This window comes from Schistocerca gregaria, chromosome 4 (genome assembly GCF_023897955.1).
Source record: "Schistocerca gregaria isolate iqSchGreg1 chromosome 4, iqSchGreg1.2, whole genome shotgun sequence".
NCBI classification, from domain to species: domain Eukaryota; kingdom Metazoa; phylum Arthropoda; class Insecta; order Orthoptera; family Acrididae; genus Schistocerca; species Schistocerca gregaria.
The window spans coordinates 508,107,058-508,134,613 of NC_064923.1; the positions used below are offsets into that span (position 1 = coordinate 508,107,058).

Genomic DNA, 27,556 nt, shown 5'->3' on the forward strand with positions numbered 1-27,556 from the left:
ACCCCAACTCGCGTACCATATTTGCCACGCTCTCTCCTCTATTACGTGATAATACAAAATGAGCTGCCCTTTTGCTCCCTTTCGATGTCCTCCGTCAATCCCACCCGGTAAGGATCACACAATGCGCAGCAATATTCTAACAGAGGATGAACGAGTTTTGTGTAAGCTGTCTCTTTAGTGGACTTGTTGCATCTTCTAAGTGTCCTGCCAATGAAACGCGACCATTGGCTCGCCTTCCCTACAGTATTATCTATGTGGTCTTTCCAACTTAAGTTTTTCGTAATTTTTACATCCAGGTACTTAGTTGAATAGACAGCCTTGAGAATTGTATTATTTATCGAGTAATCGAATTCCAACGGATTTCTTTTGGAACTCATGTGGATCACCTCACACTTTTCGTTATTTAGCGTCCACTGCCACCTGCCACACCACACACCAATCTTTTCTAAATCGCTTTGCAACTGATACTGGTCTTCGGATGACCTTACTAGACGGTAAATTACAGCATCATCTGCGAACAACTTAAGATAACTGATTTGATTGTCACCCAGGTCATTTATATAGATCAGGAACAGCAGAGGTCCCAGGACGCTTTCCTGGGGAACACCTGATATCACTTCAGTTTTACTCGATGATTTGCCGTCTATTACTACGAACTCCGACCTTCCTGACAGGAAATCACGAATCCAGTCGCACAACTGAGACGATACCCCATAGGCTCGCAGCTTGATTAGAAGTCGCTTGTGAGGAACGGTGTCAAAAGCTTTCCGGAAATCTAGAAATACGGAATCAACTTGAGAACCCCTGTCGATAGCGGCCATTACTTCGTGCGAATAAAGAGTTAACTGCGTTGCACAAGAACGATGTTTTCTGAAACCATGCTGATAACGTATCAATAGATCGTTCCCTTCGAGATGATTCATAATGTTTGAATACAGTATATGCTCCAAACCCCTACTGCAAACCGACGTCAATGATAGAGACCTGTAGTTCGATGGATAACTCCTACTACCCTTCCTAAACACTGGTGCGACCTGCGCAATTTTTCAATCTGTAGGTACAGATCTATCTGTGACCTAGCGGTTGTATATGATTGCTAAGTAGGGAGCTATTGTATCAGCGGAATCTGAAAGGAACCTAATCTGTATACAATCTGGACCCGAAGACTTGCCCGTATCAAGCGATTTGAGTTGCTTCGCAACCCCTAAGGTATCTACTTCTAAGAAACTCATAGTAGCAGCTGTTCGTGTTTCAAATTCAGGAATATTCCATTCGTGTTCCCCGCTGAAGGAATCTCGGAAAACTGCGTTCAATAACTCCGCTTTAGCGGTACAGTCGTCGGTAACAGTACATCGGCACTGCGCAGCGAAGGTATTGACTGCGTCTTGCCGCTTGTGTACTCTACATACGACCAGAATTTCTTCGTATTTTCTACCAAATTTCGAGACAATGTTTCGTTGTGGAAGCTATTAAAGGCATCTCGCATTGAAGTCCGTGCCAAATTTCGCGCGTCTGTAGATTTTAGCCAATCTTCGGGATTTCGCGTTCTTCTGAACTTAGTATGCTTTTTTCCGTTGCCTCTGCAACAGCGGTCGGACCTGTTTTGTGTACCATGGGGGATGAGTTCCATCTCTTACCAATTTATGAGGTATGAATTTCTCAATTGCTGTTGCTACTATATCTTTGAGTTTGAGCCACATCTCGTCTACATTTGCATAGTCAGTTCGGAAGGAATGGAAATTGTCTCTTAGGAAGGCTTCTAGTGACATTTTATACGCTTTTAAATAAAAATATTTGGCGTTTGTTTCTGGTGGATTTGGAAGAAACGGTATTGAGCCTAGCTACAACGACCTTGTGATCACTAATCCCTGTATCAGTCATGATGCTCTCTATTAGCTCTGGATTGTTTGTGTCTGGGAGGTCAAGTGTGTTTTCACAACCATTTACAATTCGCGTGGGTTCGTGGACTAACCGCTCAAATAATTTTCGGAGAAAGCATTTAGGACAATCTCGGAAGATGTTTTCTGCCTACCATCGGTTTTGAACAAGTATTTTTCCAACACATCGAGGGAAGGTTGAAGTCCCCACCAACTACAACCATATCAGTAATGCTGATACAAAATTGACGTTAATTGGTTATTTGCGTTAACATCCCAAATTTTCATAATGAAAATACTATTTTACATTCTAGGGCATATCGAGATACATTGCCATCTTCAGACACACAGTACTAATATATTTGTGAATTACACTCTATGTAAATAATCATTTCAAATTTCTTTCCCTACCACTTCACCAATAAAGATCGTAATAATAATAATAATGAGGCTTTCGAAGTGACAAAGGCTATTTCCTATTATTATTGTATTTATGAACTTTTAGGCTATGAATCAACCTTTTATACCTGAATATGATTGTTTTTAGGCTATATTGTGCAGTAATAATGATTCACACGTCACAGCCCAATCCCGGGGCAAAAATTACCCCTAAGAGATTGTTTAGAGAAACATAAAAGCTTTGAAGGTCAATTGAGAGTGCCGTACTTTGATTTTAAATCTTAATTTGTCGAAGATAATTGTATTTTATTCATAATTAAAATTCATTTGTAACAAAAAATTATCTGAACAAATTAAGGTAGTAAGGTTTCTATTTTATTTTATTATCGTTGGACTAAAATTAACAAATCATAGTGGCAAATAGTAAATTTTAGTGAGGCCTGTGCCAAGGTTTAAAATTATGGCTGCTTTTGATATCAGTAATTTGTGTTTCTAATATTTTTTATTCAGTACTGATTTCAATTTTTCAGGATGTGGACAAAAGCATTGCGATAATACACAAGCCTTGATCTACATGATTTGGTAAGATGATTTGCCATTTCCATGTGTGGAAAATGTTGGAAACAAAAAATTTGTAGACACCTTCTCCCTTCTATAAAATTCCTTACAGAAAAAAAGTTTATGAATTATATTTTCCTTATTTCATTTTACTAAGATGCCTATTGTAATGTACCTATAATAAATTACGTGACTATTTTGTAATTAATATTTATATTTATTTATAAACTGTAGATGACTCAGTTAGTAGAACAGAGATATAATACAACAAAGGCCATTATTAAAAAACCTAATTGAAGCAAAATTCGTTTCTTTTACGAGTGACACACTGACAGTCACCAAATCCACAAGTAATTTCTTGGTATTCACAGTTTACTTGCTTGACATCGGTAGCTCTTCTGTACTTGAAAATATTAATCTGTCTGCAGACATACTGTTTCAGGAAAGTTTTGTTTAAGAAACAGGTACTTTTTAAATTCCTATATCAAGTATATAAGGACAACTAGGTATAAACAAAAAGAATATTTGTATCATAATTGTACCGAATACTTTTTCATGATGGGCAATACGTTTTAGACACACCAGGACAGTACATCTCTGAGAGGAAATTATATAACATTTTGGCATTTTCTTTTTTTTTTGGGTCATCAGTTTTCTGCCTGGTTTGATGCGGTCCTCCATGATTTCCTCTCCTGCGCTAACCTCTTCATCTCAGAGTAGCACCTTTAACCCACGTCCTCAATTATTTGCTGGATGTATTCCAATCTCCAGCTTCATCTACAGTTTTACAATCTACAGCTCCCTCTAGTACCCTGGAAGTCATTCTCTTATGTATTAATAGACGCCCTACAATCCTGTCCCTTCTCTTTGTCAGTGTTCTCCACATATTAAAATAGTTCAAATGGCTCTGAACACTATGGGACTTAACATCGGAGGTCATCAGTCCCCTAGAACTTAGAACTACCTAAACCTAACTAACCTACGGACATCACATTCATCCATGCCCGATGCAGGATTCGAACCTGCGAAGGTAGCAGTAGCGCAGTTCCGGACTGAAGCGTCTAGAACCGCTCGGCCACCGCCGCCGGCTCCACATATTCCTATTCTCTCCGATTCTGCACAGAACCTCCACATCCCTTACCTTATCAGTCCACCTAATTTTCAACATTCGTCTGTAAAAACACATCTCAAATGCTTTGATTCTCTTCTGTTCCAGTTTTCCCACAGTACATGTTTCACTACCATACAATGCTGTACTTCAGACGTAGATTCTGATAAATTTCTTCCTCAAATTAAGTCCTATGTTTGATACTAGTGGACTTCTCTTGACCAGGATGCCCTTTTTGTCAGTGCTAGTCTGCTTTCAGTGTCCTTCCTGCTCCACTGTCACTTTATTTTGCTGCCTAGGTAGCAGAATTCCTTAACTTCACCTACTTCGTGGCGATGAGTCCCGATGTTAAGTTTCCCGCTGTTATCGTTTCAGCTTTCTCTCATTGCTTTCGTCCTTCTTTTCTTTACTCTCAATCCATATTCTATAATTGTACTGTTTATTCGCTTCAGCATATCATGTAATTCTTCTTCCCTTTCACTCAGGATAACAATGCCATCAACGAATCTATCATTGATATACTTTCGTCTTGAATTTTAATTCCACTGTTCAACCTTTCTTTTATTTCCAACATTGCTTCTTTGATGTACAGATTGAACAGTGAGAGCGAAAGACTACATCCCCGTCATACACTCTTTCTATCCAAGCACTTCGTTCTTGGTCGTCCAATCTTATTATTCCCTATTGTCTCTTGTACATATTGTACATGACCCATCTCTCCCTATAGCTTAAAAAAACTTAACTCCGCCCGAACAGACTATTAAGGCCCAACGGTACCGACCGGCTGCCGTGTCATCCTCAAACCACAGATGTCACTGGAAGCGGATATGGGGGGCCAATGGTCAGCACAGATCTTTCCCGCAGGTAAGTCGGTTTAAGGGATGGGAGCCGCTACTTGTCACTCCAGTAGATCCTCAATTTGCCTCAGAAGGACTGAGTGCACCCCGCATGCCAACAGCACTTGGCAGGCCGGATGGTCACCCATCCAAGTGCTAGCCCAGCCCAACAGCGCTTAACTTCGCTTGACTGATGGGAACCGGTGTTACCAATGCGGCTAGGCCGCTGGATCTCCCCATAGCTTATCCCTATTTTTCTCATAATTTCGAATTTCTTGCACCATTTGGCATTGTCGAACGCTTTTTCCAGGTCAGCAAATCCTATGAACGTGTCTTGATTTTTCTTGTCTTGCTTCGTTTATCAACCGCAACGTCAGAATGCCTCTCTGGTGCCTTTACCTTTCCTAAAGCCAAACTGATCTTCATCTAACACATCCTCAATTTTCTTTTTCAATCTTCTATGTATTATTCTTGTAGGTAACTTGGATGCATGTGCTGTTAAGCTGATTGTACCATAATTATCGCATTTGTTAGTTTTTACAGTCGTCGGAGTTGGGTGTATGATATTTTTGTGTATGTCAGATGGTATATCCCCAGACTCATACACTATACATACCAAGGTGAACAGTCGTTTTGTTGGCGCTACCTGCAGTGATTTCAGAAATTCTGATGGAATGTTATCTATCCGTTCAGCCTTATTTGACCTTAAGTCCTTCAAAGCTCTCTTAAATTCTGATTCTAATAGTGGATCCAGTATCTCTTCTAAATCGTCTCCTGTTTCTTCTTCTATCACATCAGACAAGTCTCCCTCTTAATAAAGGTCTTCAATGTACTCTTTCTACCTATACGCTCTATTCTGTGCGTTTAACTGTGGAATTCCCGTTGCACTCTTAATGTTGCCATCCTTGCTTTTAATTTCGCCGAACTCTGATTTGACTTTCGTATATGCTGAGTCGGTCCTTCCTCCAGTTGTGTATTTTTCGATTTCTTCACATTTTTCATGCACCCATTTCGTCTTACCTTCCCTGCACTTACTGCGTATTTCATTCCTCAGATACTTGTATTCCTGTACTCCTGAATTTCCGTGAACGCTTTTGTATTTCCGTGTTGCGTTGATCAACTGAAGTATTTCCTCTGCTACCTATGGTTTCTTCGTAGTTACCTTCTTTGTATCCATGTTTTTCTTTCCAACTTCTATGACTGCCCTTTCTAGAGATGTCCATTCCTCTGCAACTGTACTTTCTGCTGAGCTATTCCTTACTGCTGTCTCTACAGGCTTAGAGTACTTCAAGCATATTTGTCTTTCCTCAGTAGTTCCTTATCTCACTTCTTTGGGTTTTGATTCTTCCTGACTAATCTCTTAAACGTCAACGTACTCTCTGGCATAGACAAAAATAAAATTACGTGTGTTACTACTAAGTGCGGTACAAATGTAGTGGCAGGGTCACGATTGTTTTTAGGAGATGTGATGAGGATCCCTTGTATGGCACACATACTGAGTTTAGTAGTGGATGGAGCGTTGAACTAGAATAATAGGTTTTCACTGCTTCGAGATCAGGTCAAAACCATTGTGACACATTTTAAACAATCAGCTAATGATATGTACTTCATAAGATCTGAAAAGAAAAAGAAGGGCATGTGTTGACGATAATACAAGTTGTCAGTACAACATGGAACTCCTTCTTTGACATGCTAGGAAGATTCATGAGAATATCAGCAACTGTAACTAAAACCTTGGCTCCAAAAATCAGTCAAATAGGAATACACCTGATATGTTATAAGAGATCTTGTTGACTTTCTTGACTCTTTGAAACAAGCCACTGAAGAGGTTAGTGGTGCTAACTACGTGACTGCAAGCTCCTGCATTCGTATAACTTCGACAAAAAATGGAGCATGCAAGTCCTCTACTAGCGTATTAGACTACTTTCTTTGGAGAGAAATACTTTTCTTGACAGAGCTGCAGTTCTGAGTCCTCAGTTCAAGGGCATTCACTTTGATTTTTCCCTTGCTGTATCAGCTGCTATAGTCGAAATAACTAAGGAAATTTGTTTCGAGCATAGGCGGACTGGTTAGTTGTCACCTGAACAACGAGCTTCCGATGTAACGCAAGAAGATTCCGACAAGCCTTCAATTTGGTCACGGCATGAAAAACTGATGTCCGAAAGCGCAGTCACACAAGAAATTCCAAACCCTGATTCTCTGCCAAACGAGGTAAAACAATATCTCGATCGACCATATTTAGGACAGAACAGTTCCCGATTGACAGCCATCATTTTACACCTGCTTTGTCAGAAATTACTTAGAAATATTTAATACTCTACGTCTTTTCTATTTCGTCCGAAACAGTGGCTTTCTTGGTAAACTTGCTTGTTCCAGATAACAGAAGCAGACTTACAGGAGAAAACATTAAACACATAATTGGTTTCATTAGCTAAAATTTTTATGTAAACTAGTGATTTTATAGTACATTCAATGTCTTTCATTGGTTAATCTTGGCTATAATATAGTTTTCGTCAATTTTTAAACGTTTGTTAATCACTTCTGTGACTTCGATGATTTTCTTAAACTTCCTGTAAATGTTAAAAATTTAGTTCAACATATCGAAATATCGATATCTTTGAGTCTGTAATATCGCTATCCTTTAAGTTTATCGATACGATGTACATAAATACTTTTAAAAATTTGCCACTTCCTATTTCTAGCTGATGGGTAGAAGAAGCACAGGTGACAAGGATTGGTGTTTGTCCCATAAAAAAAGCTATTTCAAAAGTATCAGTGAATTTTTAGAGCATTTCCTTGGAACGTATCTGTTAAATAACTTATTACTATTACCATAAATATTTTCTCTCGTGCAAAACAACAAATAATTGTCGATGCTGACTTCATTATTTAAGAAACTATTGCTCACAATTGTTATTTCACATTCAGGAATATCAAGTGTTTACACTAGCCATTACACTGCTCTCAGGTAGGAAAATCCACCGACCTAAGCGAGTCTGACAAAAGGCAGATTGTTTCGGCAGGAGTTTGGAAACTAGCATCACAGAAACATCGAAGGGGATCGACTGTTGGCTTATTACTGTAGTGGGTGTCTACAGAAAGTGTTTGGAGGACGGAGAAAAACCACGAACAGGCAATAATGTGTTGGAAGTAGATGCCACATCGCAGGACCTGGTTGTCGGAGGCTTACGCACGGTGTAAAGTAGGATAGGAAGCCATTTTTGACAGATCTGACGACATAGTTTATTGTTGGTGTAGGCACAAGTGCTTCGGAGCATACTGAACTCAGCGCATATTGTTGAACATGGGACTCCGCAGCAGACGACCCCTACGTGTTTCCATATTGACTCAATGACGTCGTAAGTTACGACTGCAGTGAGGACGGGTCATTGAGATTGGACCTTGAATCAATGGGAACATGACGCCCCCTCGGATGAATCATGTTTGCTGTTACACCAGGTCTATGGTTGTGTTCAGATACGCCGTCATCCGGCCGTTCGAAACATGGACCATGCCTCGGACGCAGGGATATGGGGGCACTACTACGCTGTGAGCGGAAATTTATCTGGGTAACCAAGGGACCTTCGTTAGTAATCGAAGGTGTCACGACAGCTATGGACTACGTATGCATTGCCGCAGACCACTTGCATCCCTCCATACTTAATGTCTTCCACGAAGGGGGTGGTGTCTTCCAGTAGGATGAGTATCCGGGTCGTATGGCCGGAACTGTGCTACATTCGTTTGAGGAACGCGATATGAACTCACATGGACATGTTGGCCACTAAATTGGCCTGATATGCTCCTGATGTAACACGTCTGAGACGCTGTAGGAAGCCATCTCCGCCCAAACAAACCACCGGCCGTTAATTTAAAAAACTCTGTATAGAAGTCTGCGGCCACATACTTCCAGAAACCTACCAGGACTTCTTGAATCCATGCCACGCAGCATCGCTAAGTTCTAAAGGTGGACTAACAATCAATTAAGCTGATGGTCATAACGTTTTTGAACACCAGTGCGTATTCTTTCTTGCAGAAGAAGACGGAGAGAGAAAGAGAGGGCAGTGAATATATTTATCCTATCTTAGATTGAATGTAAGTAAAGAACGTCCGACTGCTCCCATTACGTAGGTTTGTAAGGTATTATGAAAAAGCAGCTAATAGATATTTGTATCTCTCTCCCAAAACTATTCAGTCGGGTTAGAGGAAAAATAATATTAGACAATCTTAGAAAAAAAACCTAGCACACATTGCAATTTGACTGAAACTTACTGAAAGGAACTGCTTGAATTTCTGTACTGCCTCTCAAACTTTCTATACACACTGATAGGTAACAACAATGACGCCAGTTCACACTTGAAGAGTTCCCAAAGTGGTCTTCTGCGCTGCATATTTGACGTAACAAGTTACCATTGTTCTTGAAAACACTCGTTAATCTTGTACAGTCTTCTTTTCTACCACATCTTCCTGTTTTCCCAGATTATTAGCTGGTGCAATCTCCTTAAATTTCCTTACCCCATGACTTACTATGTCACAAAAACATCTGTTTTGTACATATATAAATACCTTTTATATCTGCGAGTACCATTATTGTTATTATCATTATTTCTTTCCTTTCTCAGACGTTATGTCTGGTTAAAAAAGGAAAGTGACGCCGACCTTGATGATGCGTGACTTCCTCTTAACTGTACGGTATATTTTACGTTGCATTTAGGAACTTTCGGGTAATTGAACATGTATCAATAATTACAGATTTCTGTAGTTGTATATATACGTTTGGATGTAGCTGTATTGCGTTGATGTACTGGTGGATATTGTGTGGTATGACTCCTGTAGTTGATAGTATAATTGGTATAATGTCAACTTTATCCTGATGCCACATGTCCTTGACTTCCTCAGCCAATTGGATGTATTTTTCAATTTTTTCTCCTGTTTCCTTCTGTATATTTGTTGTATTGGATAAGGATATTTCGTTTAGTTGTGTTAATTTCTTCTTTTTATTGGTGAGTATGATGTCAGGTTTGTTATGTGGTGTTGTTTTATCTGTTATAATGGTTCTGTTACAGTATAATTTGTATTCATCATTCTGCAGTATGGCAAGTTGTTGTGTATTATTTTTGCTACATTATCATGTCTTCTGGTGTATTCTGTATTTGCTAGTATTGTACATCCGCTTGTGATGGGATCTACTGTTTCTATTTGTTGTTTGCCAAGTCTGCATTTATCTGTTGTGGTATTGGGATCTTTAATAATGTGGTAGCTGCAATATCTGGTGTTTATTGTTTGCTCCTGTATTGCAATCATGAATCCTTCCGTCTCACTGTATATATTGCCTTTTCTTAGCCATGTGTTGGATGCATATTGATCGATGTGTGGCTGTGTTAGATGATACAGGTGTTGCCATGTAGTGTTTTCTTTTTCCAATTTACTTTCTTTGTATCTGTCGATGTTATGTGATCTAAAGGGTTGTAGAAATAGTTATGAAATTGCAATGGTGTAGCCGATGTATTTATATGAGTGATTGCTTTGTGTATTTTGCTAGTTTCTGCTCGTCCTATGAAGAATTTTCTTAAATTGTCTACCTGTCCATAATGTAGGTTTTTTTTATGTCGATAAATCTCCTTCCTCCTTCCTATCTGCTTAATGTGAATCTTTCTATTGCTGAATGTATCTGATGTATTCTATGTTTGTGGCATTGTGATTGTGTAAGTGTATTGAGTGCTTCTAAGTCTGTGTTACTACATTTCACTACTCCAAATGAGTAGGTCAATATTGGTATAGCATAAGTATTTATAGCTTTTGTCTTGTTTCTTGGTGTGAATTCTGTTTTCATTATTTTTGTTTGTCTTTGTCTATATTTTTTCTTTTAGTTTTACTTTAATATTTGTATTATCTATTTCTATTTTTTGTCTGTATCCTAGATATTTATAGGCATCTGTTTTTTCCATCGCTTCTATGCAGTCGCTGTGGTTATCCAATATGTTATCTTCTTGTTTAGTGTGTTTTCCCCTTGACTATGCTATTTTTCTTACATTTGTCTGTTCCAAAGCCATATTTATATCATTGCTGAATACTTCTGTTATCTTTAGTAATTGGTTGAGTTGTTGATTTGTTGCTGCCAGTAGTTTTAGATCATCCATGTATACAAATGTGTGATTTTGTGTTGGTCTGTTCCAGTAATATTGTATCCATAGTTTGTATTATTTAGCATGTTGAATAGTGGGTTCAGAGTAATGTAGAACTAGAAAGGACTTAATGAGTCTCCTTGGTATATACCACGCTTAATCTGTATTGGCTGTGATGTGATATTATTTGAATTTGTTTGGATATTGAGTGTGGTTTTCCAATTTTTCATTATTATGTTTAGGAACTGTATCAATTTAGGATCTACTTTGTATATTTCCAATATTTGTAGTAACCATGAGTGGGGTACACTATCAAAAGCTTTTTGGTAATCAATGTATGTGTAGTGTAGTGACCTTTGTTTAGTTTCACCTCTGCATCTATTATCAGTTGCTCTTTACATCCTCCTGCTCCTTTGCAACAGCCTTTTTGTTCTTCATTTATAATTTTGTTCTGTGTTGTATGTGTCATTAATTTCTGTGTAATGACTGAAGTGAATATTTTGTATATTGTTGGTAGGCATGTTATGGGGCGATATTTTGCTGGGTTTGCTGTGTCTGCTTGATCTTTAGGTTTCAGATAAGTTATTCCATGTGTAATTGTATCAGGGAATGTGTATGGGTCTGCCATGTAACTGTTAAATAATTTAGTTAGATGTGAATGTGTTGAGGTGAACTTCTTTAGCCAGAAATTTGCTATTTTATCTTTCCCAGGGGCTTTCCAATTGTGCATCAAATTAATTGCTCGGGTGATTTCGTGTTGCGAAATTATCACTTCAGGCATTTGTGGTATCATCTTGTATGTGTCTGTTTCTGCTTGTATCCACCGTGCATGCCTGTTATGTTGTACCAGGTTCGGCCATATATTGCTCCAGAAGTGTTCCATGTCTGTTATGTTTGGTGGATTGTCTATTTTAATGCGTGTGTTATCTATTTCCTGGTAAAATTTCTTTTGGTTTGTGTTGAATGTTTGGTTTTGTTTCCTTCTATTTTAACTTTTTTTGTATCTCCTAAGTCGTTTGGCCAATGCTTGTAATTTATGCTTATTTTAATCTAATTGCTCTATCGCTTCTTGTTGTGAGATTCTTACCTAACTTTTTTCGTTTTTTGTCTGATATTTCATTTCTTATAAATTGTGTTAGCCGTTCGATGTCTTTTCTCAGTTTTTCTATTCTGATCTGTAGCCTGTGTTGCCATGCTGGTTTTGTGGGTTTCTTCTGTGTGTTGGTTGGTTCTGATCTCTGCCTAGTGTGTATATTTAGTGTAGTGAGTGCTTCTATGTAAACAAAAAGTTGTAACTCTTCCATAGTTGTATTTTCATTTATTTTGTTGTGTATGATTGTGTTGATTGTTGTTATTGTTGTTTCGACTGGTGGGTTATTTGGTGGTCTATGCAAGAATAGTCTAATTTCTGTATTTGTGTCTTTGTATTCTATATATGTCAGCTGAAATTTTTCTTCTATATCTAACATATGTGTCACTTCATGTTCTATTTGTGCCTGTTCTGGTGGTTGTCTTAAGATTTCGTTTTCCTCTGATTGTTTAATTAATGCATGTTGTTCTTTGTTTGTTTGCTGTGGGATGTTTGAGTCCATTACTGTATTTTCTTCGTCTTCTGATTGCACATTATTTTGTTCCAGTATTTGTTGTACTTGTTGTTTGATGTTTTCTAATTCTGACTGGGGTATCCCGATATTTTTGATTATTACACGGATCTGATCAGCTATCCGCTGTTCTGTTAAAAATTTTAATTCTGGGTTTCTGGTAATAAATGTTGTGTATACTTGTGATCTGTATCCAGTTGTGTTGGTTCCTAAGTTTGTTGCTTGGTAATAACAGAACATGGGGTGTCGGTTAACTTCATCTGACCATCTCATCCTCTGTCTTTGTTTTCCTTCTAGAGTGGTTGTAGGAAGCATATCCTGCAAAACACCTCTATTTGGATTTAAATCATTTTCCATATGGCTAGCAGTGTCGTTACCATTGTGGACGGGCATAGGGTTCAAGCGTCGTCCCTGACCATGACAGCGCTTCTCCGAGGATTCATTAGTTCTGTCCTAAACCAACTAACCACACTAAAAGGGAGGTTGGCCCTGTTAGTGGTTTACGACTGGCGGAACATACAGAAGGCCCATTCTTTTCCCGGGCCTCCACGGGGTTTATCATTATTAATATTATTATTACTATTAATATTATTATTAATAATCACTAATAGGAGTGAAGAACGGCCAGTGTTAACTGTATTAGTTCATACTGAATATTATTTACTCACATCGCTACTTCAGAAACTGAAGTCATTTTAATACTATCATATGAAAATTGTTGTTTCTTAGGAAATATGATGCAAGAAAGGTACTGTACGTTTGAAACCCTGGTCCTATGTGAGAGTGGGCCTGATGTTTCAAATCATGTCAGGTTAAATACATAAATTAAATAAAAATGAAATAAGTAGAGGAATGCATTTGACGATGACGTACCTTAGGACATTTTCAAGGAAACTGGGTTCTTACCGTTTTCTCTTACTCTGACAACTTAGGAATAGCACGGAGTTTTAATTTTCATGTTTTTAATATTTAAGTGTAGCGTTGGTGAGTTGTAATTTGAGATTTAGTTTAAGGACGATCTGCTTCAGACTGGCCAACCTGTTGACGCGTAAAACGAGCAGAACAAAATAATCTTGCATTGATTTCTCTTCGTAGTAATGCATAAGCATTTTGGTGCTCCGCCGCTGTTAAGGTCTTTGGAGACAGGATAGCAACTATGACTGGAAAATAATGATAAAGGAAGTTGACAGCGGCCATGTTTATACAACTATCCTGCCATTCCTCTGAAGTGATGTGGGTAAACACCACGGACATTAAATCGTTACGGCGGGACGGGGATTCCAACCGGTATTTGGTTACCGAGACAGAAGGAACCTGAGGAACTGCCGCAACGCAGTCAGTGGAGAATTCTGGTAATTCTGTCTTCTGTGAAACCTGAGATAAATTTAACCGACTTAGAAACACATAAGTAACATCTTAACTCTCTCTTTCACAGTACTCATGTAAGGCACACTTCTTTATGCAGACGACTACTATAAGATGAACTAAAAGTAGAGTGTTTGTGTAATTGTAAAAAGCTTGTGAAATTTTATGTACAGTACATTTCATTGAGGCAATGTGTAACACTGGCGGTGGTGGTCCTGTAGGTGTCCTACCTTTCTTCAATAATTTTACACCTATTTTTGCTTTAAAGCTTTTGTTCTAACGCATATTTCTGTTTCAGCCCCATTTACGTTGAAATTAGAAAGAAAACTATATCACTGTTGTTGTATATTCTGTACGGCAGGTATTCGAAACCTGCTGCAGTAGCTCAGAGGGCTGACATAATGTAAAAGAAAAAAAAATGGCTCATGATGTGAAGGCATGTTGGCGGCGTTCCATCCGTCGAATGGGAATGTTAAAGGGTACAGCTTTCCGCTACTTCTTTTCTCCCCCTTCATTCATTTTTTTTCTTTCTGCAGCTTGCACGAAAATGCTGTGAGACGGTGTGGTCATTTGGATGCGCTTTTGATAACTTTTCATGTGTCTTCACCACGCTTTTTGTTTTTCCCCGCTGGCCGTGGTGGCCGAGAGGTTCTAGGCGCTTCAATCCGGAACCGCTCGACTGCTACGGTCGCAGGTTCGAATCCTGCCTCGGACATGGATGTGTGTGATGTCCTTACGTTATTTAGGTTTAATTAGTTCAAAGTTCTAGGGGACTAATGACCTCAGATATTAAGTCCCATAGTGCTCAGAGCCATTTGAACCATTGTTTTGATTTCCGACAAAGTTACGCGTTTCGACTTTGTCATCTTCAAACGCAGTGTTATGTCGGTTATATAAAATTGTTCATTGGATAGATTGTATCACTTCAGCATTTTCGTCTCGCGATCGAGAATGTTGACGTGATACACTGTGTCTAATGAAGAAATTTATATGACTGACATAACAATGACTTTGACAACGCGTAAGGTTGCTGGAAAGATAAAAGTGTTGTAAAGGCAAATGAAAAGTTATCAAAAGTGAATTTTGTTTCCGTAAGCATATTAGCACAAACATCTCACTGTGAAAGCACTCGGTCACATGAATCGGGTGTTTACTTCACACGTCATCACAGGCCGGAAAGAAGGCAATGGCATCCAAATTTATAAGAACATAGTATGGACAATGAGGGATGTTTCATAGAGGTAACTTGCTCCTTAACGAGAGCAAGAATTCTAAAATCAGTGCAACACACTCTGGACGGAAATATTCAATGCTGTACCAGACAACATGGCATTCTTCAAGGTAAGGGTATAGTTTAAAGCTGAAAAAAGTAATATTTTATATATTTTTATTAAAAGTATTTACATTAACACGATATGAAACGGAAACATAATGTTGAAACACGTTGGTTTTAGTTGTATACGATCTATACCCGAACTGAAACAGCGAAGTATTATACAAGCCGTTGTAACAAATGAGTTGCTTACAATATTAACATGTTAACGCCGCTTTTGAATGAAGTAACATTATTTACAGATGTTAATTGTTTAAACAGACAGGAAGGCGAGTTCTAGTGTAAGATCTACTTTACAGATAACGTTACGCAGTTGCCCGAATGATACAAAAGTTAGAAACAAGAATCTTACGAAGCATTTTACTGAGGCTGAGAAGTCACTTCAGCCTAGTAGGTTTGCCCAGAAGGTGGGCCAGGAGGCGATGACCCTGATGCCGTTGGACATGAGCTGTCCGCCGGTCTGCGCCGCCGCGCTGATGGAGTCAGTGGCAGCGCCCACCTGCTCAGACACCAACTGGCTCACGGCGCTGCTGACTCGCTCGCGCTCCGTGTTGATGGCGTTCGGGATGAAGGAGATGATGGCGGCTATCGGATTCTGGGCAGTGGCGGTAGAGGGAGAGCCACTAAAGTTGAACTGCGGCAGCAAGTTGCTGAGATGAGGGAAGACGACGGTTGGGGTCTGTGAGCTGGCCGACCCACCGCCGGACTGTGCGCCGCTGCTGTCGCTGCCGCCACTCCCAGAGGACGAGGTGTCGGAGTTGGAGCTGGTAGCGGAGGTCGAGGAGCTACTCTGCTGGGGGGCGGCGTCCTGCACCTGTCCCTGAGGAGCGGCCTGCAAATAGAAATGATTCCCTTTTGCATCTTTCAAATGTCTTTAATGAATTGATGTAGCTTTCTGACGTGAATATGTGCTCCATTTTTATTAGTAGGATGATACAGTCAGTATAAACTGGTGACCAAAATCAAAGCAACAAATGGAAATTTTGCAACAAACATGTGGCAATAAAGTGGAAAAGATGTAGAGAACACAGAACGTAAACAAATGCAACATGTATAACGGTAGAAAAAATCGTTCTTCGTTTTTTACAACTTCATGGATTTGCAGACGCGTGCCGACAAATGGTTAATGTGTTGAACATGGGATGTTACTACGTCTGGTTGCAATACAGACCTGACGAAGACGGGGCATGTAGTGAGTGATGTCATCAGTCTCATGTTGAGATAATAACGCCCATTCTTCCTGCAGAGCTGCTCGCAACTCTTGGAGAGTGGTTGGTGGGTGCTGACATGATGCAACCTGTCTCCCTAGCGCAACCCAGATATGTACTATGGGATTCAAATCAGGAGAGCGAGCAGGCCAAGCCATGCATACAGTATCTTCCGTTTCCAAGAAAACATCACCCACCTGTGCTCTGTGAGTTCGAGCATTATCGTCCATCAGTATGAAGTCTGAGCCCACAGCACCACGCAATAACGGCACGTGAGGTCCAAAGACCTCGTCGTGATACCTGACAACACTTTAACCTTGCCGGCCGTGGTGGCCGTGCGGTTCTAGACGCTCATTCCGGAACCATGCGACTGCTACGGTCGCAGGTTCGAATCCTGCCTCGGGCATGGATGTGTGTGATGTCCTTAGGTTAGTTAGGCTTAAGTAGTTCTAAGTTATAGCGGACTGATGACCTCAGATGTTAGGTCCCATGTGCTCAGAGGCATTTGAACCATTTTGAATTTAAACCTTGCCGATTCACTCATACAACTTCGTGAAGAGTTGACCGTTTGGTCAACATAATCCCTGCTCACACCACATAATCCCTGCCCCTTCGATATCGGTCTCATTGCACGTTATTTGGATCCCGAAATCGTGTTGCAAGTTGCTAAAACATGGGAATGCGTCGAGACTCACACTACAGACCAAATCGGGACTCATCTGCGAAAAGAACATTGGCCCACTCTTCGACAGTCCTGGTGACATGTTGACAATTCCACTCTAGACGTTCCCTTCTGTGAAGATGCATCAAAGATACACATACAGAAATCTTCGATCATACAGGCTACTCTGCCGAAGCCTTCTGTACATCGTTTGTCTCGATACAACACGTTCAGTGGATGGTGCGAGGTCAGATGCGAGTTGCCGTGCAGCACTAAAGCGGTACTGTCGTTCCCTTACAAATAACGGTCCTCTCTTTCTGATATCACACGTGGTCGGCCGTGCCCTGGTCTTCGGGATACAATTTCGGTCTCTATAAATTGTCGCCACATGCTAGAAACAAACGAACGATTCACGTTACGCCTTTGGGTCACATTAGTTTGCTACTGTCCTGCTTACACTCTTCTTATGTCCCTCCACCATCGAGAGTCCGGTAGGCGTCTTCTTTCCCTCATACTGCACCATCTGTGGCTGTATACACATCCATTGTGGATGTGGGGCTACCTAGCAGACATAACCCCTTTTGATAGATGGCCTGACGTTGTCGTTGACAGGTTGTCCATTGTCCGCAATGCCATCTTCGGTACAGAACGCGCATCTATTGCTGAAGCAGTTCTTTTTAAATGAAATGTCTAAGCTTTCTTTTTTTTATTTTAGATATCTAAAACAGGTAACAATAAATAAGGCAATAAAAAGCAATAATGAGAATCTCTTCTGATGCAATAGGCAACGACAGTATCGGTATAACCATGATTAAGAATGTTGCCGATATCTTAGTACCTGTCTTAACTGACATATTTAATTTTTTCCTCGTGAACGGAATATAACCCACTGCATGGAAAAGAAGCATAATTCGACCCATCCCTAAGATCGAAAAGCCGCAACTGCCTAGTGATTACCGACCAATTAGCATACTGCCTGCTGCTTCCAAAGCACTTGAATATATTGTTCATGACCAAATCACTGAACACTTGCATGAATTCAGCCTATATGACAAATTTCAATCCGGTTTCCATAAACATCACAACACAAACACTGCTCTAATTAAAGTAACTGATGACCTGAAATACGCCATCGACAATCGAAAGGCAACAATATTGACGCTACTGGACTTCAGCAAAGCTTTTGACACTGTTAACTTTGACATATTGCTCAGAAAAATGCAACAGCTTAATTTCTCTGATAGTTCAATGAGATGGTTTGAAAGCTACTTAAAAGGCAGACAGAAATGTGTTGTCTGCGTAAATGAAAAATCTTCCTTTAAACATGTTTCTTCAGGAGTGCCACAAGGATCAGCCTTAGGACCACTTTTGTTTTCTTTATATGTCAACGATATTTCGTCGGTTCTGTCCACCTGTAAATATCATTTCTATTCCGACGACCTCCAGCTGTACCTAAGCGTCAGACCTGAAGATGTAAACACTGCAATCGCACAGATGAATGATGATCTGTCTTCAGTAGTGACATGGACGAAAAACCTGGGGCTTAAACTAAATGCAAAAAAGACGCAAGTAATCTTAGTAGCCCATCAGAAATTAATAAGTTCAGATTTCCGCGAACGGCTACCTCCTATTCTGATCGACGGTACTCCAATACCATATCAGAAAACAGTGAAGAACTTGGGTGTAACTTTGGATGAGCATCTCAACTGGGCAGAGAATACAGTCGCAGTGTGCCGAAAGACGTCTACTTGTCTCTACGCTCTCAAAAAGTTTCGGAACATATTTCCACAGGACTTGAAATGCCAGTTCGTGCAGGCACTCGTTCTACCGAACCTCCACTATTGTGATGTGATTCAACAAGGCATGATAGTGAAAACAAAAGACGGCTAGAGCTAACCATGAATGCCTGTGTGCGTTACACCTGCAACATTCGCCTATATGATCATGTTAGTGCTTCATACTCCGAGCTAGGACGGAACAAACTGCCCCTTACCTTGCGGAAAATTCAATCTCCTGCTGCTTTTAAGAAGAAGTTGAAGCATTTCCTACTATCATCCTCATAAAGTTCTCCACAAAATTAATGTACAAGGCCAACCCTCTCATCTGTCAAATAGCAAAGCTAGCGTCTCCTATCTTGCTCCTGAGATGCCTTCCTCCTCATCTATGTCTACTAGCCACGCAATCTTCTCTTCCTTTATATTTCCTTAATTATGTTTCATTATGTCTCTCTATTCTTCTCCTCCCTTCACCATGAGTCTCCCTCATACCACCTGCTCCCAGCACTCCTATCTAAAATATTTCTCTTCAACAATGTCTAATTATAACAGTACTTATGATCTACGAATATAAACTCTGTATGTATGTATTTTTTCAGGTGTCCCTTTCTAAATGTTTATTTCACTTTTTGTACTACATGTAGTTTAACATGCCTACTAAAACATATGAATGTAAAATAAGTAGAATGCCCGGTTAGATGTAAGAGAGGGCCTGATGGCCCTAATCTTGCCAGATTAAATAAATAAATAAATAATCAAGTGATATTAATCATAAACTATTTCAGCCAACATTGCCTATCTTTTGTTGTTACTCTTTGGCGGCATTCGCTGAACAAAACATTTATCACGTAGGATGTATAATCAATGAATGCTGTTGTAAGTAGGCTGCTTAGGTTTTTTATTGATAACGCCACGTAGCGCTCTATATAATCACTGACTCTGCTGTGTGCAGTCTGGGGCTGGTCGGCACTGTTGCAATAATCGCTATTGTAGTGTTCCGCAGTTGGCTGTTAACAGTTGCGCAGTTGGAGGTGAGCCGCCAGCAGTGACGGAGGTTTGAGAGCGGATGATGTGCACAGAGACAGTAAATTTGTAATATTGGGTATCATGGACTGATGTAGATATTATGACTTTTGAACTCTATTGGAGTAAATGCATTGTTTGTTCTCTATCAAAGTCTTTCATTTGCTAACTATACCTGTCAGTGATTAGTGCCTTCAATAGTTTGAATCTTTTATTTACCTGGCACTATTGGCGCTCGCTGTATTGTAGTAGTTCGAGTAACGAAGATTTTTGTGAGGTAAGTGATACATGAAAGGTATAGGTTAATGTTAGTCAGGGCCATTCTTTTGTAGGGATTATTGAAAGTCAGATTACGTTGCGCTAAAAATATTGTGTGTCAGTTTAGTGTTGATCAGAATAGGTAAAGAGCGAAATGTCTGAGTACGTTCAGTTCAGCTCAGCTGTTTGAAAATCAAATAACGTAAGAGGTTTACCAGCACAGTAATTCACTAAATTTTTCTAAGGGGATGTTTCACTGTTCATGCCCAGCAGCGCCTGAAGATGGATAATATTGGCCGAAACCGATTGTGATTCTCACATTTTGTATGATTATACTGTGAATTAGACAGCATTCGGGGAAATAGCGGTTTGTTGCCATTGTACGAAATAAAAGAATTGTTGCTAAAACATATTGTTGCCAGTGTTCGTAATAAACGAATTCCTGCCAGGAAGTATGGACAGGTACAAGAAGGAATGGACGGATGTTAGGGTTTAACCTACTTTCAGTGACGTCAGTGACGATGTCATAAGAGGCTGTGTACACGCATCTATTGCTGAAGCAGTTCTTTTTAAATGAAATGTGTAAGCTTTCTTTTTTATTTTTGATGCAATCACGTTATATTAATCATAAACGATTTCGGTCAACATTGCCTATTTTCTGTTGTTACTCTTTGGCGGCATTCGGTGAACAAAACATTCATCACGTAGGGTGTCTAATCACTGAATGCTGTTCATGGCCAGCAGCGCCTGAAGATGGACAATATTGGCCGAAACCGATTATGATTCTCACATATAAGGCGACTGTGATTGAAATGAAATGCAGTTCTTAATTGGTCCGTCAGTGAACTCTTTCAACGGAATTTCGTCTTGCACTACAATCGTCTGAGCATTTACGCGAAACAAAATTCCCAAATCGTCATGTCCGGTTACGAAACTGAGCTCCTATACTTCAGAATGAGAGTCCAGTGTCTTAACGTTTGCTTTACGTTGCACGGTGTCAATTCACAAAAATGAAAGCCTTTTAGAACTAGCCGGGAGCTGAAACTGATGTGAATAAAATTTGTAGCAATTGTGATACGATGACGTAAGGCAAGAGGCGGTCTGAACTGAAGAATTTGATCTTTCTTTCCAGTGGATAAACTTGGATGTCACCCCACTACATAATTCTTTATTTGTGGTATTTTATCGTCGAGGGATATTCATCCAAAGTTAGTGAGAGATTGAAAAGAATCTTCTCCACCATTACCAACAGTTAAGAAATGAACAGCTCAATGCAAAATTCCTTTTGTTGAAGAACAGATGAAAACATAGAGAAAGTGCATAGATTGGAAGTTGACGATAGCTCATTGAATGTCCATGAAACAGCTGCAGTTATAGGCGTATCACCAATAACTATATGCAGAATGAGGAAACTTTATACAAGTTCAGGTTTAGTGGCTGATCAGTTGAATGCTGAAGAAAAGTAAATACGAAAATGTATTTTCGAGCAATGTTTGGACCATTAAAGAATAATGTAAAACCTTATTCTGCTGACCGATTTATTACTGTGGGAGAACCACGTATCTGCTGTTTCGTGTTAGAAATGAAACTAGTGTAATCAGTATATGGAAGCAGATATCCCTGCGCTTAAAGAAGGTTAAGATCATTATTATCTGCCAGACAGGTTATGGCTAGTGTTTTCTTGGTTACAAACGAGAGACTGTTACACAACTTTGCACACTACAAAACAATAACGTGCAAAAGCCTGCAAGTGTAACTGAGCAGTTAGATAAAAAAGTGTCAGAAGAACCCCGAGTTGCAAAACATAATTCTATTAGTCAGTACAGTGGCACGTCCGTTGAGGTTGCAAAAATCAAAAGTAAATCGATGTAAACATATACATACGGCACGCAAACTGAAAAGACTGTGCTTCCTCTCCCCCAGCAACGTCTCGAGTGTAGGTAAAAAAGAACCTCCCTACTCTAAACATAACCCAACTGACACCCTGTACATAGTAAATTACAATCAAATCTTCAACATCGTATTCCACACTTTTCAACTGTGTTAGCTAATTTCAGTCATTAATCCGGCAACTAATTTACAAAGTAAGGGAGATTGTTGTACCTTGGGACACTTTACAGACTTTCGTTTCCACCCACAAATTTTTAACTGATGGCATTCACCTTTTATGTGCTGCAGTCTTTTTTCTGAAATTAATAAAGGTATTCCGGAAAATTATGGTTTCTCCACTCGCAAAAACATGTTCCAAGGCACAACACGGTCATGTGTCTACAAACTAATATTCTACTAAAATTTTAAAGAGTTGCAGTCAATAAGGTCTTGTCAGTTGTCTGTTGGTTACATCATTAGGGGAAAGTGGGGAAATTTGGCACATCAAAGACAGTTTGAGTGTAACTTTTATTCTATAATATCCAGAGGCCCCAATTTTCGTATAGCATTAGCTGCGTGTGTTTATTGTAACATATTTTTAAACCATAAATGCACAACTTCTCGTTTTAGAAAAAGAAACCTAACGATCTTGACGTCATTGCATTGCGTCATTGTACCCTTCATATCGGGTGAACCGGCGCAGGGAATTAGATAAGGTATTTAATTGATTGGTAAGGTATAGGTGATATTTCCTGCGCATTAACTTGTAGTCCCATTCGTTGATCACAGAGTTTGGAATCTGATGTTGTGTTTCGAAAGCTTGCAACATGGTCAGAATTCTCATCGTCAATATATGCTGAAGACAACAGATTTGGCAACGCAGGAGTAATTTTATCGTTTTCTATTTATCCAGAACAAAATTTGTTGTGATTTAATGGAAAAGTTCCTGCACTTCTTAATACACATTCGGTCTTCTCCATTGGAACAACTTTCACGTCAACACTACTAAATAGTTCTGCCACTGTGTAGGGAGTAACTTCTATGTTTCCTCGTGGTTTAGCATACTCATCTTTCTCTCTGTTTAAGGCGTTTTTTAGGTGACCGAACAACGTTGGGTCCAATGGCTGGAACCTTTGAAAGCTATGTGGTGCAATTGTTAGTACTGTTATTTCATTTCCCTTGCAAAAACTGAAATTCTGAATAGTTGAGTGATTATCTAACACTGTTACAATCAGATCGTTTTTTGAAGCTCTTATAAAACATTTGACATGTTGTAATTAATCAAAGGAAATGTCTTCATTACTCCAGTCATAGTGAGAACACTTATAACTGCACCAACAGGTCCGCTTTGGCTCAAGGTGGATGTCATTCTTTTCCCAGAGAAAACAGCGAAAGAAGGAAAATAAATTCCGAAAGCACTGAACGCTCAAACTATTGTCACATTTTTTACATCTTTCCCAAGAAATTCGCGATCCAAACTGTTCGGTTCCTTTGGGCCCAAGCTGATTTGGTGGTTCTGAACTTTAGTTATTCCACATTCGTCAACGTTAAAAACTCTGTTTTCTTTGAATTTATATTTTGAAAAAACGTTCTTCAAACTATCAAAATAGATGCATAAAAATTCTATAGTGAAAGATGTTATTCTATCTGAACTAGTTCTTTCTGGCTACCTTCAGGTTATTTGTGGATGACTCTTAAGAAATAAATAACACCAGTCTCTTCCAGACAGTTGTTTGCTTTAATTAAAATTGTATGCTACGTTATTAGCTTTTGCATTATTATAAGCCAGTTTTCCTGAACCGCGAGCTGCCAGCCAATAAAGTAACTTAGGTAGTCTTACACATGATTGGCCAAGTCGATTTTGACGCTTCCACGCTCAGTTTCATTGACGCTCTCTCTTTCTGTGCATCAAACTACCCCAACAAGCATGGCTTGTATAAAGGTACAGTCCTACACGCGCGCTTTGCTTAAGAGAAATTATATATAATTCTGAGTGTTGATGTGCAGAGACAGGCATAACAACTAGTATTTTAGCATAACAGGAAATGGCTGACCTCTTAGAAAGTCTAGATAAAGTATTAGATGAAACAAAGACAAAACACACTCATCCTTCTTGCGCCGCTAATTGGCCAGTTGCTGTTCCCGAGTTTTGCAGGTTTTCTTGTGTAACTAAGAATCAGATGACAGCACCGATCAGATGAGACTGGCTCTCATAGTTAAAGACAAATTGACTGCTTCATTGTATCCGCTGCGCCAAATTCCCCCACGCTCCTACATTATACTACACACCAATAATCAGCTAGTGAAATTAAACTAAGCGGAAGTATTATCAGAAACCAATTACAAGTTTAATACATTTTGAAATTGAAGATATATGAAACTAACACAAATTTACTTTTTCAAGACACGTAAAATTGTTACAACATCAACGAACTCCACTTAACTGACAACTATATGCCATGTTACGTGGTATAAGATCATCGTCTTCAAGGTAGAAGATGGTGCGCAGCCGACGAAGTATGGCTGTAACCGTCCACATGTTACGTAACTAGTTTTAAAAATATGTAGAATTTTACTTGTCACAAAATTCTGTAACTGAAGAATTAAAAATATATTTCAAATAGCTTTCAAATATTACACTACACTTAAATGTGAAGAACTTTAAGTTTTTACAAACGCTGCACAAACACAACCTTATCTCTAACGAGAACAAAAACTCTATACAATGGCAGGAACTGCTTATGGCGATCTCTTAGTGGGAATTCCTTCATGTGATTCTAAAATCACTAGACAGAAGAAACGAACTAAAAAACATTATTTGCTCCTAGGTACACTCTCCTCTGGGTACAACACTCTCCCGCAGCTGTACAACAGAATATTACTAAGGACAATTTTATTTTGAAAGTGTGAGGGGTTTCATAATGCGATCGATATAAGCGAAATGTAAAAATGCTTTATTACGAATGTCGTTGGCAGAAATGTACACGTAGTTGATTACACTTGAGACAGAAAAATATGACTCGTTTCATGAGAATTCGAGCGCGACATCCTATGGGACACCTTAAGCTAGAGAACACACACTAAACATTCAAAACATTCAAGAAGCTTTGGATTTGTAGCCTGATATTTTAACACCTACCGAGAAAGCCATACGTGATGTACTTGTCCACGTGAAATTTTCGAATCAGGAGAATATTTTTCACCCCATACAGTCGTGAAGAACAAACTATTGGAAAAGCTTAAAACTGCATTGGAAATAGCTGTGTAACTAACGAAGTCGAAAATAAATGATAAACTACTACTGATGCGATAGGTGTGACGAGGTATACATTGAGGAGACAAAAGTCACGGGATAGTGATGTGCACATATACAGATAGCCGTAGTATCACGTATACGAGGCAAATAAAAACAATGCATTGGCGGAGCTGTAATTTGTACTCAGGTGATTCACTTAGAAAGGTTTCTGGCGCGATTACGGCTGCGCGAAGGGAGTTAACAAACTTTGAATGCGAACTGGTAGTGGGACGTTTCGGAAATCGTTAGGGAATTCAATGTTCCGAGATCTAAGTGTCAAGAATGTTCCGAGAACACCAAATTCCAGGCATTTCTTCCCATCCCGGACGACGCAGTGGCCGACGGTCTTCACTTAACTACCGAGAGCAACAGTGTTTGCGTAGTGTTGTCAGCACTAACAGACAAGGAACACTGAGTGAAGTAACCTCAGAAATCAATGTGGGACGTACGACGAACACATCCGTTGGAACAGTGCGGCAGAATTTGCCGTTAATGAGGTGTGGAAGCAGACAACAAAAGGGAGTGCCTTTGCTAAGAGCACGACATTGCTTGCAGTGCATCTCCTGGACCTGTGACCATATCGGTTGCACCCTTGACAACTGGGAAACCTTAACCCTGTCAGTTGTGTTCCGATTCGAATTGGTAAGAGATGATAATAGGGTTCGAGGTTGGCGCAGATCCCACGAAGCCATGGACTCTGGTACATGAAATGTATTCGTAGTTGCGAATATGGACAAACATCAGCTGTATAATGGAATAACGAAAATGAAAATTTGAATGAGGTCGGGACTCGAATCCGGATTTTCCGCTTATCGCGAGCGATCGCCTTACCATTTGGCTATCCGAGCACGGCTCACAGTCACATCCAAACTTCTATATGTCGTCAATCATATGTCTAAAACCTTCACTCGTTCATCCGTTATGTATACTCCCGTACAGGGGAGACATTTCACTTGAAAGTCGCTAGCTCGTAGTCGGCGGATAAATAAGATATAACAGTGCCTGTATTATTCCAAATTACGATGCCAGGTTCATTAGGGCGTGCACATATTTCCTAAGGAATACTGAATAGTAATTCGGAATAAGACAGGCATTGCAATATCGTATGGAGTCAGGTTGTCAACGCTGGTGGTGGCTCCCTAATAGGAAATTCGTGGTAAGGTCTTGTGCGACCAACCTGCTGAGGTCATCGGTCCCTAAGCTTACGCACTACTTAATCTAACTTAAACTAATTTACGCTAAGGACAACATACACACCCATGCCCGAGGGAGGACTTGAACCTCCGACGGGAGGACTCCCTAATAGTGTGAGCTGTTTTTACATGGAATGGACTGAGTCCTCTGGTCCTACTTAATCGGTTCTTGACTATTAATAGTTATGTCCGGCTACCTGAAGACCATTTACAGCCATTCATGAATATCATGTTCCCAAACAACGATTGAATTTTTATGGGTGACCATGCGCTATGTCAGCGGGTCACAATTGTTAGCGACTAGTTTGAAGAACATTCTGGACAAATCGAGCGAGTGATTTGGCCACCCAGACTCTCCGACTTGAATCCCCCCGAACATTTGTCGGACATAATGGAGAGATCATTCCGTGCTCAATATCTTGCACGTGCAACGCTTTCATATATATAGCTATTACAAAGGCAGCATGGGCCAATATTTCCGCAGGGGCTTTCAAAGACTTGTTGACTTCATGTCACATTGGGGTGCTGCACTACGCCGGGCAAAAGGAGGTCCGACACGTTATTAGAAGGTAACCCATGACTTTTGTCATCTCAGTGTATTTGGACAAACCCAAAGAGAATCATGTTTTCCATAAGACACCATACAGCCAAAATACTGTTACATGGAAATTGGAACAAAAAACTATGAATAACATAGCAGTAGCTGTAAGTGATTATACACGTGACAATTGGAATGTGTAGCGCAGCTCGATACCAAGTTCATTAGTTTCTACACTACTAAGAACGACGGTATTTGAAACCTGCAATAAATTCCTCAGGTCGTTACCTGCGAAACGGCGATGAGGAGTGCGAGAAGCAACGCTGATTTGCTCGCCATGGCTGCTGGGTGGTGGTTACTTCGAGATAGCTTGTCGAGAGAACGAATGCTGCCTGATCTGCAGGAATGGGCTTTATACCCAGTGGGGCGTGCAGCTGTCTGTAGGGCACACGTGTGGGCTTTTGTTTCCGCCTGAAAGCACCGCTCGTGCACCATGTTTGCGTGATCCACTTTGTTGTGTGTGAACAGCGGTGCGGC

The 27,556-nt window shown here is 39.9% G+C and overlaps 1 protein-coding gene across 1 annotated transcript; it reads right to left on the bottom strand.

The window, feature by feature from the left end:
* Positions 1–15,239: 15,239 nt before the first annotated feature.
* On the bottom strand, positions 15,240–27,416 carry LOC126267472 (putative protein TPRXL). Its single transcript, XM_049972749.1, has 2 exons — positions 27,308–27,416; positions 15,240–16,031 (listed from the first exon to the last, which is right to left on the bottom strand). Exons 1-2 carry the CDS (start codon positions 27,356–27,358, stop codon positions 15,582–15,584), a joined length of 501 nt encoding a protein of 166 aa, XP_049828706.1. The 5' UTR covers positions 27,359–27,416; the 3' UTR covers positions 15,240–15,581.
* Positions 27,417–27,556: the final 140 nt, after the last annotated feature.

What these genes read in the sequence shown, in the direction of transcription:
- LOC126267472 (XM_049972749.1), bottom strand. Translation starts at nt 27,358, where the DNA reads ATGGCGAGCAAATCAGCGTTGCTTCTCGCACTCCTCATCGCCGTTTCG. An exon ending in TCCTCATCGCCGTTTCGCAG is followed by an intron (nt 16,032 to 27,307) that starts GTAACGACCTGA and finishes TTCTATTTGCAG; the next exon opens with GCCGCTCCTCAGGGACAGGT.